A 15,283-nucleotide genomic window follows, 5' to 3' on the forward strand; every position below is an offset into this window, starting at 1 on the left:
ACCAATAATGACATCTTCTTCTTCTTCTTTTATTTCCTCTTTATAAGCAATTCTACGTGTTCATTGGCGGAATAATACCTCTATGGAAGGTTGTCACTTCATCTTTTGCGCTACTGTCGTCCGATACTTCTACTGCCTATTGACGGGTCTTCTCCATTCTGCTTATGTATTATTTCATTCTTTTTTTTCTATTTTGTATTGTATGTCATTATTGGTCTTACACTGACTTTATAAATTATTGACTTCATCTTAAACTGTCAGGCTATTTGCTTTTTGTACTTGATCTATCACTTATTTGCCCAAGTCTCCATAGCTAGACAGTGTAATTCCCAGGTATTTTATTTCCATTACTTGTTCAATACTGATGCCATCAATTTCTATTTTACATCTGGTTGGTTCTTTGCTGACTACCATTGTTTTAATTCTGAGATGGGATGGAACGAATATTGCATCTGTACACGATCTTCCACTGATGATCTTCCAATAATGACATATGCCTCAGAAATAAGACCCGACATCCACAACGTAAAGGCTATTGGAAACGACAGAGATGAGGGTACTGAGAAGAATTAGAAAAAAAGAATGGAATAACCACATAAGCAGAATGGAGGAGACCCGTGTCGTCAAAATAGCAAGAGATAAGTCACCATGAACAAGCAGAATTGCTTATAAAGAGAAAGAAGAAGATATTTTTTGATTACCAGAGCAATTTACGTTCGTAAGTCTCCTGCTGTACAGTAGAATATGCCATTGGCTATCGACTATCGAGTGTCTAACGTTAATCCAAAACGGTCGCAAATTCCTGAAATACAGTTAAATTAGAATCCTAAGAAGATCACGTGGAGGGTAGACAATATCAATAAATGGATACAATTTCGAAAGGAAGAATATAATGGTAATAGCAGAAAATATAATATTTAGAGTATGAAATGAGTCACCATTAGAAAGACGACGCATGAGTCCATCTAGAAAATATGGCAATGGAATAAAGACAATGTTAGAGAAAAACAGGTAATATCTCTAGATAAATGTGAAAGCAGAAGAAGAAGCTGGATATCTGTATAGATTGTAATTATAGTTAGACTTAATACATATAATTTATTCAAAGTCAATGAATAAAATAATTCTCAGTAAACGAAAAAAATATTTGTAAAATTCTACGTTAGATAAATTTTTCTCTAATGAATCAATTAAGATATTTCTGTAGCTGCACCTAACGTGTATGAGATCATGGTTCATGGTCGATGCGAAGTCCTTAAAGAGTTATATTTAAGCTGACATATTTTCATACTCCCACGTCTGCGTATTTTTACAATTACGAAGAAATGACAAACATCAATAATCACTATATTACATATTAAATTATTACTTACGAGCAGCAATTCCAACAGAGTTTCAGTAAGAATTTATATAGCTTTACCAGAGAATTACGAAATAGTACATTTAATTACAAAACGTTGAAATAGTTGATAATTAAACTAATGATATGCAATTAACAATAGCATAGTTATATATTTATCTGCCTAACTATAAGCTTCTTCGCATAATTCACGCCAGAATAACTAAAAGGTGTGAAGAGATGAAATATGACATTTACGTCCATCCGGTAATATCTTTGAAAAATACACTCGAAGAAGAAATGTAAAGAATTTTCCTAGTGAAGTTCTCAAAATGTTAAAAATTCCAGGGTAACTAACAAACATTTAGAAATAACATGATCATTCCGATAAACACAAGAGTAATGTTAGTAAGGAAATATTTTTTCTAATTTGAGTAATAATAGAATAAAAAATAGAACAACGAAAGTTGATATCGACAATAGATTCCCAAACTGGTCTATGTAGACCTTCAAGGGTCGATTTTGACTTGCAGAGGGTCCACGACAACGAGAAAATTGTCTGCAGAATTCTCTTGGGGTAAGTACTTTCATTGTAATCTTTATTCTATAATTCTGACAGCATTTTCAATATTCGTAACCTCAGTTCTTTCGAAACCACGTTTTTAATCCTTGTGCATGTAGGAACGTAACAAAATTTAACTAAGCTCAAAAAAATTATATTTTATTTTATCCTTGCCATCTGCTATTTGTTTAATTGTAATTTTGTAAAATGGCAAGGTAGTAAATCCCCTTTGATGTTTCTCTAATTAAGGCTGTTATTGTATTTTGGTTTATTGGCATTATTGGAGAAGTTATGGAATAACTGCAGCTGTCAGGAAGACCTAACCACCTAATTGGGACCAATTGGATCTACCAAATATAATATGGAATAACTAAGTGGAAGGCCACACAAATATAATAGCAAGCAGCCCATTGATGCCATAAGCATCGTCCAAATTTATTTACTGTAAAGCTTTGGCAGGGTTATTTTTGCTACTTAAATATTATTTTTTTATTTTTATTAAACATTATTTGTTACCAGCTAAGGGTTCATTGTTTAATTCATAGTTTAAGACAAGACGAATTCACACTTGAGAGACTGAGCTAGGCGAAGCATAGACGATAAGCTAAATGGTTGATTGAGGTATTATTTTTATAATAGAATTTCAATTCTCTTTGGTAGTCTTATCGTTACAAGACACGACAGGAATAATACAAATATACGGAACAACAGAAGGTAATAAAGAAAAGACACAGATATAATTCTACAACGAACTCCAAAATGCATTAGACAAATTGAGAGAGACAAGAGAAAAAATAATAATCTTGGGAGATTTGAATTTAAGAGTAGGTAAGGACGTTAATAGCAAATTAGGATGTATTGTACAATATGGGGAAGATACATGAAATAGAAATGGAATTAAAATGCTAAAATTCTGCTCAAAGATTGATCTGATAATAGGAAACACATTCAGTGAACAAATCATTGAAGACAAATATACATTTGTGACTGAAGAGAGAAATGCAAAAAGCTTAAGTCTATACGAAAAACTTAGAACAAAACGTACAAAACATCTTAACGGAAAAGGAACCGGAACTGAAGGTAAAACGAAAAGAGTACAAGAAAGTAAAGGCAGGTAAACTCAAGATAGAAAGTGTGCGAGAACTTTACAAGAAACTGACAAAATACTGAGACAAATAGAAAGCCAAAAAGAAACATAGACAATGGGATAAAGATGAAATACTTACAGTGAAGTGTTAAAGAAATCAGCAACTGAAGTTTGTAAAATCAAAAAATGCAATAAGCAGTTGAAAAGGACAAGATGGTGGAATAAAGAAATGGAGGCTGAAATAAAAAAGAAGAAAATTCATGGAAAATACGTTAAAACGGAAAAGATAGAAAAATATTATAGGCAGGGACGATCGGTAAAAAAGACTGTCACACAAGTAAAAGCAAAATCATGGAAAGATAATTTCCAGGATTTTTGCTTCCTACTGTAACAAATAATAAAAACTTTTAGACGACAATACGACACATGAAGGGAAGAAAACCAAAGAAAATGATCGCAGTAAGAGATGCATCAAAGCAAATCCAAATAAACCCAGAACAAATAGCTAGGGTATGGCAAAAATATTATGACAAAAAACTTTGATACCGAAGTAATAAAGCAAGATAATGTAATAAATGAAGGCGAAGAAAACATAGAGCTAGAGCAAATAAGTAGAGAAAAAATAACAGAAGGATTATCAAACATAAAAATACGCAAAACAGATCTAGATGATGAAATTGAATCGGAAATGGTGAAATACATGGAAGAAGAAGGAATAAACAGCTATGGAAAATATATAAAGGGGCGTTGTAAAAACAAACAATCCCTAAAGAGTGACAGAACAATATCGTCGTACTAGTATACAAAAAAGAAGAACATATAAACTGCGACAACTATACAGAGCAATATATCATCGGCATGCTTTAAAAAATATACGAAAATAATAGAGAAGAGGATACTAAGATAAGAAGTGGAAATGGACCTGGCAAAGAATTCTATGCGTTAGCTTCAACACTCTAAAAAAGAGAACTTACACGAGAGACGAGGATAAAAATATATAACATAATAGTGATACCTACTATGCTCTATGCAAGTGAAAACTGGACAATTCTGGAAAAACATAAGAACAAGATAAATGCAATGGAGATGAGACATCTAAATAGGATAGTGGGAAAGACAAAATGGGATAGATTAAGCAACGAGACTATTAGGAGAATGGATAACCAAGAACCAATATAGCAAAGAGACAAATGAACTAGTATGGGCATCTAGATGCATGGCATGAGTATGCAACCCAACAGAATTACAAGAAAAGTCCATAAAGCAAAAAACGTTGTAAAAGAAAAAGAAGCACACCAAGAATAAAATGGATACAGCAAGTAGTAGAGGCAGGAAAAGTTAAACAAAAATCACTCGAGGATTTGAAAATAATGGCAGGAAATAGAAAAAAGTGGAAGAGATGGAAGAGATGGAATAGCTAGAAAAATGTAAATGAAAATAGCTAGCTCAAATCCGACAACCTGATAGGGTAAGAGGAAAGAGAAAAAAAAGAAAAAAGAAAGACTTTGCAGCTCTCTTATATGGTTGAAATTCTTTCCAATCTGCCAGCGTTTTAACTCTGTTACTACAGTTTTGGAATAAATACGTTAGTTGGCACTCTTGCTATATTTTATTAACACGAAAAGTATTTAACCAAAGCCAGGAACACCTTGCCGTCCTTGAACTCCTTGCAGATTTCTGATTCCTGTGTTCTTATCGAGGATGCCACAATCCATACATTGGTGTATATCGTCACCTGCATGTAAGAACTAGGCATCTCAAAATTTTTATATTTTGAGATATCTATACAATATTATTTCAAATACCATCTAGCGTTCAGTACAAAAATTAGGTACAATTTAAAAAGTAGGTAAAAATATCGAGCAGCTTTCTTTGCTTGTTGTAAATAGGTAACTAAAGATAGCACGTTTGTGCAACTACCATATTATCCGAATGTTTTGGAAGAAGTGGGTATCTCGACTTACCTAGTTTTAACATTTCAAATTTGTGTATTCAAAATATTTACTTAGTACATATTTAAGACGTTAAGACATACTAATTATGTTTTATAAGTAAACATGATGTCTAGAGGAGAAAAGGTGGTACAGTTAGCACGTGAAGTTGAACCTCAAGCGGAAGGTAAGTGTAGTTTGAGTTAATTTTTACGTAAAATGGGTTAAATGGGAATGATAGGTTATGTATTTATTTGTGAGGTAAATCTGGATTTGTTCTTCCCACAATGCTTTTAATAAACAACAAAATTTCAAGTCTCAAATAAAAACGAATCGTGTTTAACAACCTTAAAGATAATTTATTTTTAAAACGTGGTTTATTATAACCTCAAAAATAAATAAATCGTTTATACATAGATATGGTTGTAAAAATTTTTTCATTTGACTATATTTTTATGTTCAAACACTAACCTAAAGAGACCAGAGCATAAAGACTTATTTCCAAATAATTCTGATACAAGCGATTGTTCTGGAGATGGATCAGAGCAGCAGTTCAGACTCCGATATACCAGGTGTTAATGTAAAATTGGCAGGGATGAAAGAACGACCAACAGAAACCGATAAACCTCGACGAAGGAAAAGGCAACTAACCAGTTGGCTAAGAACTATCCGGAAGCAAAGAAGACTTGAAGGTCAGGAATATGTTTCAGTTAAAGGAGTAGTTAAACCGGCTGTCCAAATGAAACCTTCCTGCAGAGATTTGTGTAGGCTTAAGTGTTTTATGATACCCGAAGATGAAAAACTTACTATTTTTCAATCATATTATAAACTAGCGGACTACTTACGTTAGCGAGATTTTATAAATGTAAACATGGAAAAGGCAGTAAAAAAACAAAGACGACGCAACAAGACTCCAGAAGGCAATACTAAATTAACTATTTCCTACCTATTATGGGAGAAAAAAAGAAGGTATGTAAATCGATGTTTTTAAACACTTTGGGAATTAATAAATGTGTTATGGACATAGCTATGAAGAAGAGATCGAAGCAAAACATAGCTGTCAGTGATGGTCGAGGAAAGGGAAAAAGCCGTTACTTTAGATCCTGTTTTAACTGATGGAATCAAAGCACATATTCAAAGTTTTCCATGTGTACTATCACATTATTGTAGAGCTAACACAGAAAGAAAATATTTGGATCCTTCATTAAACCTTGTGACCATATACCGTATGTACAGTAAATGGTGCGAAGAAACACAAAAGTCAACGGCAAAACTATCTGCTTATTGAAACATCATCAAAGACAATTTTTATCTGAGTTTTCACAGACCGCGAAAAGATCAATGTCGCATATGTGCAGCTTTTAATAGTACAGTCGATGTACACGAAGACATGATAAGCGAATACAAGTAGTATATAGATAATAAGACCGATGCTCAAAACGCCGAACTAATTAACAAAGAGAGCAGTTGCAAGTGGTAATAAAATCCTAAGCTGCAATTTTGCTGTACAGCAGGTTTTGCTTTCTCCCAGCGATCCAACAAATAATGCTTTATTCTACAAACGAAGCCTTGCCATCTACAATTTTACCATTTTTAACGTATCAACAAAACAGGATGATTGTTTTATGCGGCATGAGGGTCAAGGTGGAAGAGGTAGTTGTGAAATTGCCAGCCTTCTTTATTCGTACTTTCAGTAACTTCCAGATACCATTGAAGAAGTAAGATGTTTTAACGATCGTTGCGGTGGTCAAAATCTTAACAAATACATCATAGCGATGTGTATGCACGCTGTTCAAGTGATAAACAATATTAAAATTATTCACCTTAAATTTTTGACACCTGGTCATAGTGAAATGGAGTGCGATTCAATGCACTCGGCTATTGGAACAGAGTTTAAACGCGTCGGCAAAGCACTGTGGTCAGGAAACTGGAGAACAATAGCACGAAGTGCAAGGAAGAAAGGAGACAAGTCTTACATTGTCCACGACATTGAATTAGAAAGCTTTATAGATTGGAAGTCATTTGCCCATACACAGCTTACTATGAGAAAAACAGACACAGACAATAAACAGATTCTTTTTAAAAAACATATGTTGGTTTCAATTTAAGAAAGACAACTCTTATAAATATGAATATAAGGAATCCTTCAAAGAAGATTTGTTTAGAGGAAGGGGATTGCAGGAGAAAAGCCTAACGTATGCTTCCGAGAAATGTTGCTTTACCACGTTGTTATCCACAATTACCGATGCTAAATATAAAGACCTAATTGCTTTGTTTTCTGTGAAACCTACTGCCCTAAGTAGCAAATACTTTAATTTTTATTCAAATTTCCTCACGGAAGAAAAGAACCAGACGAGGATGAAGATTAAAATATTTCATTAAATCATATTAGGTATATTTAAGGCCTTTTTCTTTTTATTTGTAGAATATCTTTATTTTTGTAGAAGAAGAAGAAGAAGAATCCTTTTTTTTTTTTTTTTTTTTTTTTTTTTTTTTCTATAATTATTAGTTTTCATTACCAATTAAATATAGTTACCTATTTTATACTCTTACATTATTTTAGTTTAAGATAAGTTTGTTAATGTAATAAGTGGATAACTCTGTTTTTTCTATATTAAAAAATAGAAACCAAAATTTTTGTGTATATTTCTTTAAATCATTGAATTGACTAGAAACGAAATTATTTTATTTTAAAAGTGTCATGGTTCAAGATATTTCACTGGAGAGAAATGAATAAATGGTTCTCGGCCATTATCTCGAAACATTGAAATTTAAGTTACCTAGTTCTTACATTCAGGTGACGATATGTTTTCAACATTTATACATCTGGTATCTGGTTTCAGTTAGTATATTTTCGAAGTGTTGTTTCTATTTTTCTATGTTTATTGTTCAGTTTGAATTTGTCTGTCAGTTCGAACAGACGATAAAACCACATTAAGCAGAGATAAGTTTTTGCGGTAATTAAAAATCGATATTTATATTTAAATTTAAAGTTTGTGTAAATATATCGGTTTAATACTTGGAATTTTTGTGTAAATAAGTGATTTACCTCCCCTAATGGGGTAGGAAAATAACATTAAGACGCAAATGTGCGAAGTAAGTGTTGCGACAAGTTCCCCAGATATGGATATGGATAAGGATATTGAAATTGGTGCGGATTCCGGCAAAACAAGGGAAGTTAAACTGTATAATATTTCCTTTAATAATTATGATTTTCATACCTGTTGCGTTTATATAGAGAAATTAAATAATCAGAACATCTCTCGTTTACATCCAATGGTGGTGGGGGAAATTTTGTATCAAAAACTTAAAATCAAAAACCTAAAGGAAATTAAATCTATAGGAAAAAATAGAGTTAAAGTCATTTTAAAATCTATTTTGGATGCAAATCATCTAGTAACACATAATAAGTTAAAAGATGAAAATTTAAAAGCCTATATCCCTAACCATCTCTTGGAAATCAAGGGAATAATTCACGATGTAGATACGAGGTATGATACTGATTATTTAAAAAAACATATAGACTCTTCCGTTAAAATTACCGACATTAAAAGAATGCATAGAAAGGTAGATAAAGAAGGTAAAACAGAATACGTCCCCAGACGAAATATTATAGTTACATTTGAAGGAAATGTTTTGCCAACTCATGTCGTAGTTAATTTTGTGTATTTACCGGTAGAAAGATTTGTAGGCAGGGTAATACCATGGTACAATGAATACACAAGGTATGATATTGCGCATGACATTTGACAGCTGGCCCAGGAGTGTGACGTAGTTAAGATCGCCTGAACCACCTCGAACCCATTATTACAGCTTAACGTACACATCAATTTTGAAATTATGGTTAAAAAGTGATCTAATTTTTTTTTAAATGTTTTGTTTTGGTTATAATTGAATAAAAAATATATTTTCAGTAGCGTAAAACCTTTACTTCTCCTAGAGATTCAGGCAAAATATTTATTTTTGTTTTCATACATATACTAATAATATAAGTACAATTTTGTATGCAAATCCCTTGAAATTTAAAAATTTTCTGCAGAGGAAATACTGTGAATAGGTAAATAGTAGTAGATTTGCTTATTCTGATTCACTGTCACTCACTTCCAAGCAGTTTTACTGAAATAAAAACAAAATAGAGTACAATAGAGAAAAATCTGTTTTACAATTCAATATGGTATTTTAGATGAGTTATAATGAAATTTAGTAAAATAAAAAATATACACATTACTATAACCTACCGATTATTATATGCAAAATTTACTTATCAAACAATATAATAATATGAAAATAAGACACGAATTAGTTCAAACGCAAAACACAATAAATATCGACTTCAGACGACTTTACACCGGCAAGACAGAAAGCTTGTATAAAAACAAAAGTTCAACAATAATATCGGTTATCAATGGTGACTATTGCAAATTGCAAGTTATGAGATAATAAATATATTATAAAATATCTCAATACTGACTGAGTCATCTATTTTATAATAGAAAAATAATTTAGATATATGCTTATATATGTGTCTTTATACAAATGGTGTTTAGTTACTATTTATTTATACTGTATAGTATTTTTTTGTAAAACTGAAAGTTTTTATTTGCCATTGTATATCTGGTTTTGTACCTTTTTCAAAGTACGCTGTGCAATTGCTTGTTGCAATAGTGACAATGAAGATAAAATCTTTAGGTTTCATACATTTCCTAAAGATAGCGTGACCAGAAAACTGTGGATTGTATCTTGTTGTAGCTAGGATAATTTTAATTGTAATACTGCAAGAATTTGTTATACACATTTTAAAACTGAAGATTACCAAAGAAATCTACAACAGGAACTTTTAAATTACGTTTCTAAAAAGGGTCTAAAACTCAAACCTGAGGCAGTACCTAGTCTTTATTTGCCTAAATCAACATCGGCTACCCTTTTAACCAACCAAAAGAAACGCGTACAAGGAGGCGAACACAGAGAGTCCAAAAAGTATGTTGAGCAGCTTCTTACTACTTCTAGGTCAACGACGTAAGTCTAAATCTTTATTTTTATTAATTATTAGTCATGAAACCTTAAATGGTTTTTTCATATCGATTTGTTAAGTAAGAAATTAGCCTCAGCCTGCTATGCAATTTGCAATAAGAACTGTTTCGGAGGAAATCAATTTAGCATCTTCCAAAATAACATATTTTTCTTTGTTAAATCATGTTATCATTATTAAAATATACAATGTTATGATTATTATAAACAATACCAAGATAATTTTATGTGTGAATATTACAAGAATGTCATTTTAAATGTTGTGCAATATTGTGTGCCCTCACTACACTCATATTCGATGGCCAGCTAGCTCATTCGATATAAATAAAGTTGACTTTGTCATTATTTATTTTGATTTTGTGTTTAGTTCAGTAGGTATATATACGTACAAATTTTTTGTACCTCCATTACCACTTTTCTGTATCTTTTTAAACATCTGAAATATCGAACTCTGGAGTATAAGTTAATTAACCTGTACCTACGTGTAATAAAAGATAATTAAAACTTGTCTTATAAAGGATATCTATGTTTTATAAAGGATAAATATTATAATAACATAATTTTATCATCTCTTTATAATTACTATAATTAAATTAGCCAAATTATATAAAAAAACTTAAAATTAAAAGTCTTTCCTATACAACTACATTCAAATGTTGCGGGAATAAGCGATCTTGACTACGTCATGCGCGAAAGCGAACCGATTTTGGAACATTATGTATCATACCTTGTGTATTCATTGTACCATGGGGTAATACAGTGCTACAAGTGTTTGAAATTTGGTCACATTTCTAAGCAATGCAAGGGTACACAAGAATTTTGTATACGATGTGCAGAAATTAAAAATGATAGTCACATATGCGACACTAAAAAAACTTTTTGTATACATTGTAAAAGTAAAGATCATATTTCGATCTCCAAAAGTTGTCCCGTTTATGAGGAACAAAAAAAAATTAAAAACATTATGTTAGATCAAAAAATCTCCTTTCTAGAAGCAAAAAGATTTAAAGAATCATCTTTTTCCGAATTTGTTAGTAACAATAAATTTTCGATATTGTCAAATCTTGAAGAAAATTTTCCAAAACTACCTAACGTATCTGATGACATTATGCCATCTCATCCTACCATTCCAAGATCGTATATGAAAAAATCAACAAACTTTACTCATCCTGGACCTAGTAGGATTAATACTGAACATAATGCACTTAAAAAAGGAAAGTTTCTACTCCTGTTTCACAATCCCCTACAGATTCCTCCACCTTTCCTTTTAGATTTGGCCCGTTACAGCCTCTACCACCTAATCCCAATAAACCTAATAGTTCAATAGATGGTGAAAAAAACAAGATGGTTATTTCGTTAGTCAAATTTTTTTCTGAATTTATAAAAAATGTAAAATCATTTGAGGATGCAGAAACACTGGATAATAATTTGTTAGCTAAGGGTTTGCATACTGTTCTCGAGGATATTTTTAAAGGTACTTAAATTTATGGCTTTAAACACTAAACTTAAAATTATGCAATGGAACGCTAGATCAGCTGTTGCAAATAAAAACAGCCTACTCAATTTCCTTATTAAAGAAGATGTTGATATTGCTCTTTTAAGTGAAACCTGGTTCAAAAATAATGTTGTATATAATTTTAAAGGTTATAATATTGTTCGTCAAGATCGTGCAGACGGTTTTGCTGGTGTCGCTGTTTTGGTAAAAACGGGTATCCGTTTTGAAATATTAAAATTAAATAAAAACTTCAATAAAGAGCTGCTTGCCTGTGGTATTAAAGTTAATTACGATAATACTCACTTGAGTTTTCTCTCTGTATATAGATGTCCAAAAACCAAAACCAGAATAGAAGATTGGACAAACTTATTTTCCCAAGTGAAGCACCCTTGCATTATTGGGGGTGATATGAATGCCCACAATGCGCTCTGGGGATCATCAAAAAATGATAATATTGGCGATCAAATTGTAGAGACCCTACAGGATCTTGATTTCATTGTGATGAATAACGGTCAACCTACTTGTCAAGGAAATCCAGGACATTCAGATTCTATGATTGATATCACGGTTTGTTCCCCTTCCATTTTTGCTAAGACATTTTGGACTGTAGATTCTGATACACTTGGATCAAATCACTATGTTGTAAAAATAGAATTCGAATACCCAAGAGCTGTTAATGAGACCATATATCCCAAAAGTAAATGGAATACTAAGAAAGCTAATTGGGATATGTACGCTGAAATAATCGAGAATACTTTAAATGAAAGTGGACCTATATCCCCAAATGTCGAAGAAAAATATAATCTTTTATTAGACTGTATCAATAAAGCTTCCACACAATCTATTAGCCAATATAAACCCTTTAAGTGTAAGAAACGGACTCCTTCACCATGGTGGGATGCAGAATGTGATCTAATTGTTGCAGAAAGAAAAAATGCATTAATAAAATACAAACAAGATCCATCAGTTGAAAATTTTATTAAATGTAAACAAGCTAGTGCACACGCTAAGAAATTATTGAAATCGAAAGCCAAACAAAGCTGGGTTGATTGGTGCTCAAAATTAAATAAACAAACGTCGCCTACTTCGATTTGGAATCAAGCGAAAAGGATGAACAGGAAAAGGGTCAATGCTCCATTACCACTAGAAGATTCGTGGATAGCAGAGTTTTTCGACAAAATTGCACCACCATATGTGAACAATCACGAAGATTTAATGTTATTGAATCCGAATTATAGTCATTTTCTCTTAAAACCGTTTACTATGGTAGAATTGGACTGTGCCCTTAGTGACCGTCCTAACACTTCTCCTGGTTATGATGAAATCAAATATATTATGCTATTTAATTTACCAAATAATGCAAAAGAGTTACTTCTAAATATTTTTAATCAGATAATTAGAGAAGGTTCTAACTTTTCGGCCTTCAAACATATTATTGTCGTTCCTATTCCCAAACCTGGGAAAAATCTAAAATTAGTTGAAGCTTACAGACCCATATCTTTATTATCTTGTGTACAAAAAACTCTAGAGAGAATACTTAAGGCTAGGCTAGAATGGTGGTTACTAGAACAGAACCTTCTACCCAAAGAACAATACGGATTCAGGAAAGGTTTTGGTACTTTGGATGCATTGGCTTCCCTAGTTGTAGACATTCAAAACAATTATTCCCGGAACAATTACTTACCGGCATTATTTCTTGATATAGAAGGTGCTTATGACTCTGTGTGTCTAACAGCACTCAAAGAAAAAATGATAAGAATATTTCAAATTCCAGCTCAATTTGCTGATAGTATTGTTAATCTTTATTCAAACAGATTAGTTTATTTAAGAAAAGAACAAATGCTCATAGGCCCCAGAATCGTAAACAAAGGATTACCTCAGGGTTCTGTATTGAGTCCTATCCTGTTTAATTTGTACGTAGCGGATTTGTACAATATTAAAATAAATAACATACCATTCAACCTCATACAATACGCAGATGATTTCTGCATTTACACAGAACACAAAGAATATAAACAAGCAATCAAAAACTTGGATAGTATCTATCAACTACTTCAAAAATGGCTTGATAAAAACAATTTTGAATTATCTTGTAATAAATCACAGGTTTGCATTTTTACCAGACATTATAAACCTAATGATCAAATAATTAAATTAGGAAAACATCAATATCCACTAAAAAATAAGGTCAAATATTTAGGGATGACACTTGACAAACATTTGACTTGGAAGGATCACATTGAGGATATGTTAAACAAATGCAACAAGGGAATAAATTTCCTTAAATCGATTAATAAAACGTGGTGGGGTGCTGATGTAGACGTAAATTTATTATTCTACAGAGCGTATATTCGCTCTATTTTAGCTTACGGAAGCATATTGTATGGATCAGCCAGTAATGTATTGCTAAATAAAATTAACGTAATACAGAATTCAGCTCTACGTACATGTTTAGGTGCTATGAAGTCCACACCAATTCAACCCTTGTATTTGGAAGCCTTGGAACCACCTTTAAATATCAGACGAAACTTCCTGACCGAAAAATTTCTGGTAAAGACATATATAAAAAATCAATCGTTATACACAAAGCTCATCACTCTGAATTGCTATGATTTGTCTACTAAATACTGGGAAAAAAAGAAATCGCCTTTAGTCTGCGAAGCTCTGCAACATAATATGGAAGCATTAAAAGAGATAGATAAAGCTACGTATACACTTCAAAACATCTCATATGCAACATATCATGGTTCAAATGCAGATATCATGGTACCAAAATATAGTGACAGTATACACATAAATAGAAAGATTATTCACTCAATATTATCAGAATTCGAAAACTCCGTTGTTATATATACCGATGCCTCCAAATCATCAAACGGCACTGGATGCGCTTTTTTTATTCCATTGGAACGAATAGAACGCACATTTAAGTTGAACTCCCAGATCTCTATTTTTACAGCAGAAGCTCTTGCAATATATGAGGCCTTACTTTATGCAACAGAAAGTAACTCGGACCATATAGTGATATTATCAGATTCTTTATCAGTTTTGACCTCTATTGGGAAACCGGGATTGCCAAATACGTACAGTTGCCCTTATATATACAAAATTAAGGATATCAAACAAAAGTTAGTAACAAGGGGCAAAAATGTCCTTTTTGTTTGGATTAAAGCACATATAGGTTTGGAAAATAACGAACATGTAGACCAATTAGCAAGAGAAAGTATTATGTCTGGTAGAGAAACTTCGTATAAAATCACGGCTTGCGACTTTCTGGCTTCCTTAAAATTAATATTATACCAAAGGTGGGATAATATATGGAAGGAATATTCCATTGTTAGCCCAAATAGATACACTTCTCTTCAAACAGATATTCCTAAAACTCCTTGGTATAAGTTTTTTAATGTACCTAGAAAATATGTTACCACGATCATAAGACTGAGATTTGGGCATGCTTGTTACCCCAAACATTTATTTAAACTTAAGGTTTTAGATAATGATCAATGTGAATTTTGTACAGAAGAAGGAAACCTAGATCATATATTTTTCAGTTGCCCCAGAAATACTATAATTTCATCCAGATTAATAAATAATTTACATAAACACAATATATTAGCCCCTTGGAACCTTCAGTACCTATTATCATTAGACTCGAGAGCAGTGTATGATTTATTAGTTATGTTTTTAAAAGATAGTAAAATAACCATGTAAATAATTATACATTAGTTAATAACGTAACCTTTGTCTTTAACCCAATTGTTTAAATTCATTTCTTACCGTGGCCTAGTGTTGTATGTTAAAAAAAAATGCCTTGATGGGCCCCTAGGCGAGAAGAGAGTGA

At 32.1% G+C, this 15,283-nt stretch overlaps 1 protein-coding gene across 1 annotated transcript in view; it reads left to right on the plus strand.

Moving 5' to 3' along the window:
* The first annotated feature begins 11,433 nt into the window (after nucleotides 1-11,433).
* LOC140446346 (uncharacterized) overlaps nucleotides 11,434-15,283 on the plus strand; it is a 51,166-nt gene continuing 47,316 nt past the window's right edge. Inside the window, exons 1-2 of the mRNA XM_072538890.1 lie at nucleotides 11,434-12,310; nucleotides 12,848-13,480. Of these exons, the coding sequence (XP_072394991.1) occupies nucleotides 11,434-12,310; nucleotides 12,848-13,480 (1,510 nt within the window). The remainder of the gene's footprint in view (nucleotides 12,311-12,847; nucleotides 13,481-15,283) is intronic.

The sequence above is a fragment of the Diabrotica undecimpunctata genome, chromosome 7 (assembly GCF_040954645.1).
Source record: "Diabrotica undecimpunctata isolate CICGRU chromosome 7, icDiaUnde3, whole genome shotgun sequence".
In the NCBI taxonomy this organism is placed as follows: domain Eukaryota; kingdom Metazoa; phylum Arthropoda; class Insecta; order Coleoptera; family Chrysomelidae; genus Diabrotica; species Diabrotica undecimpunctata.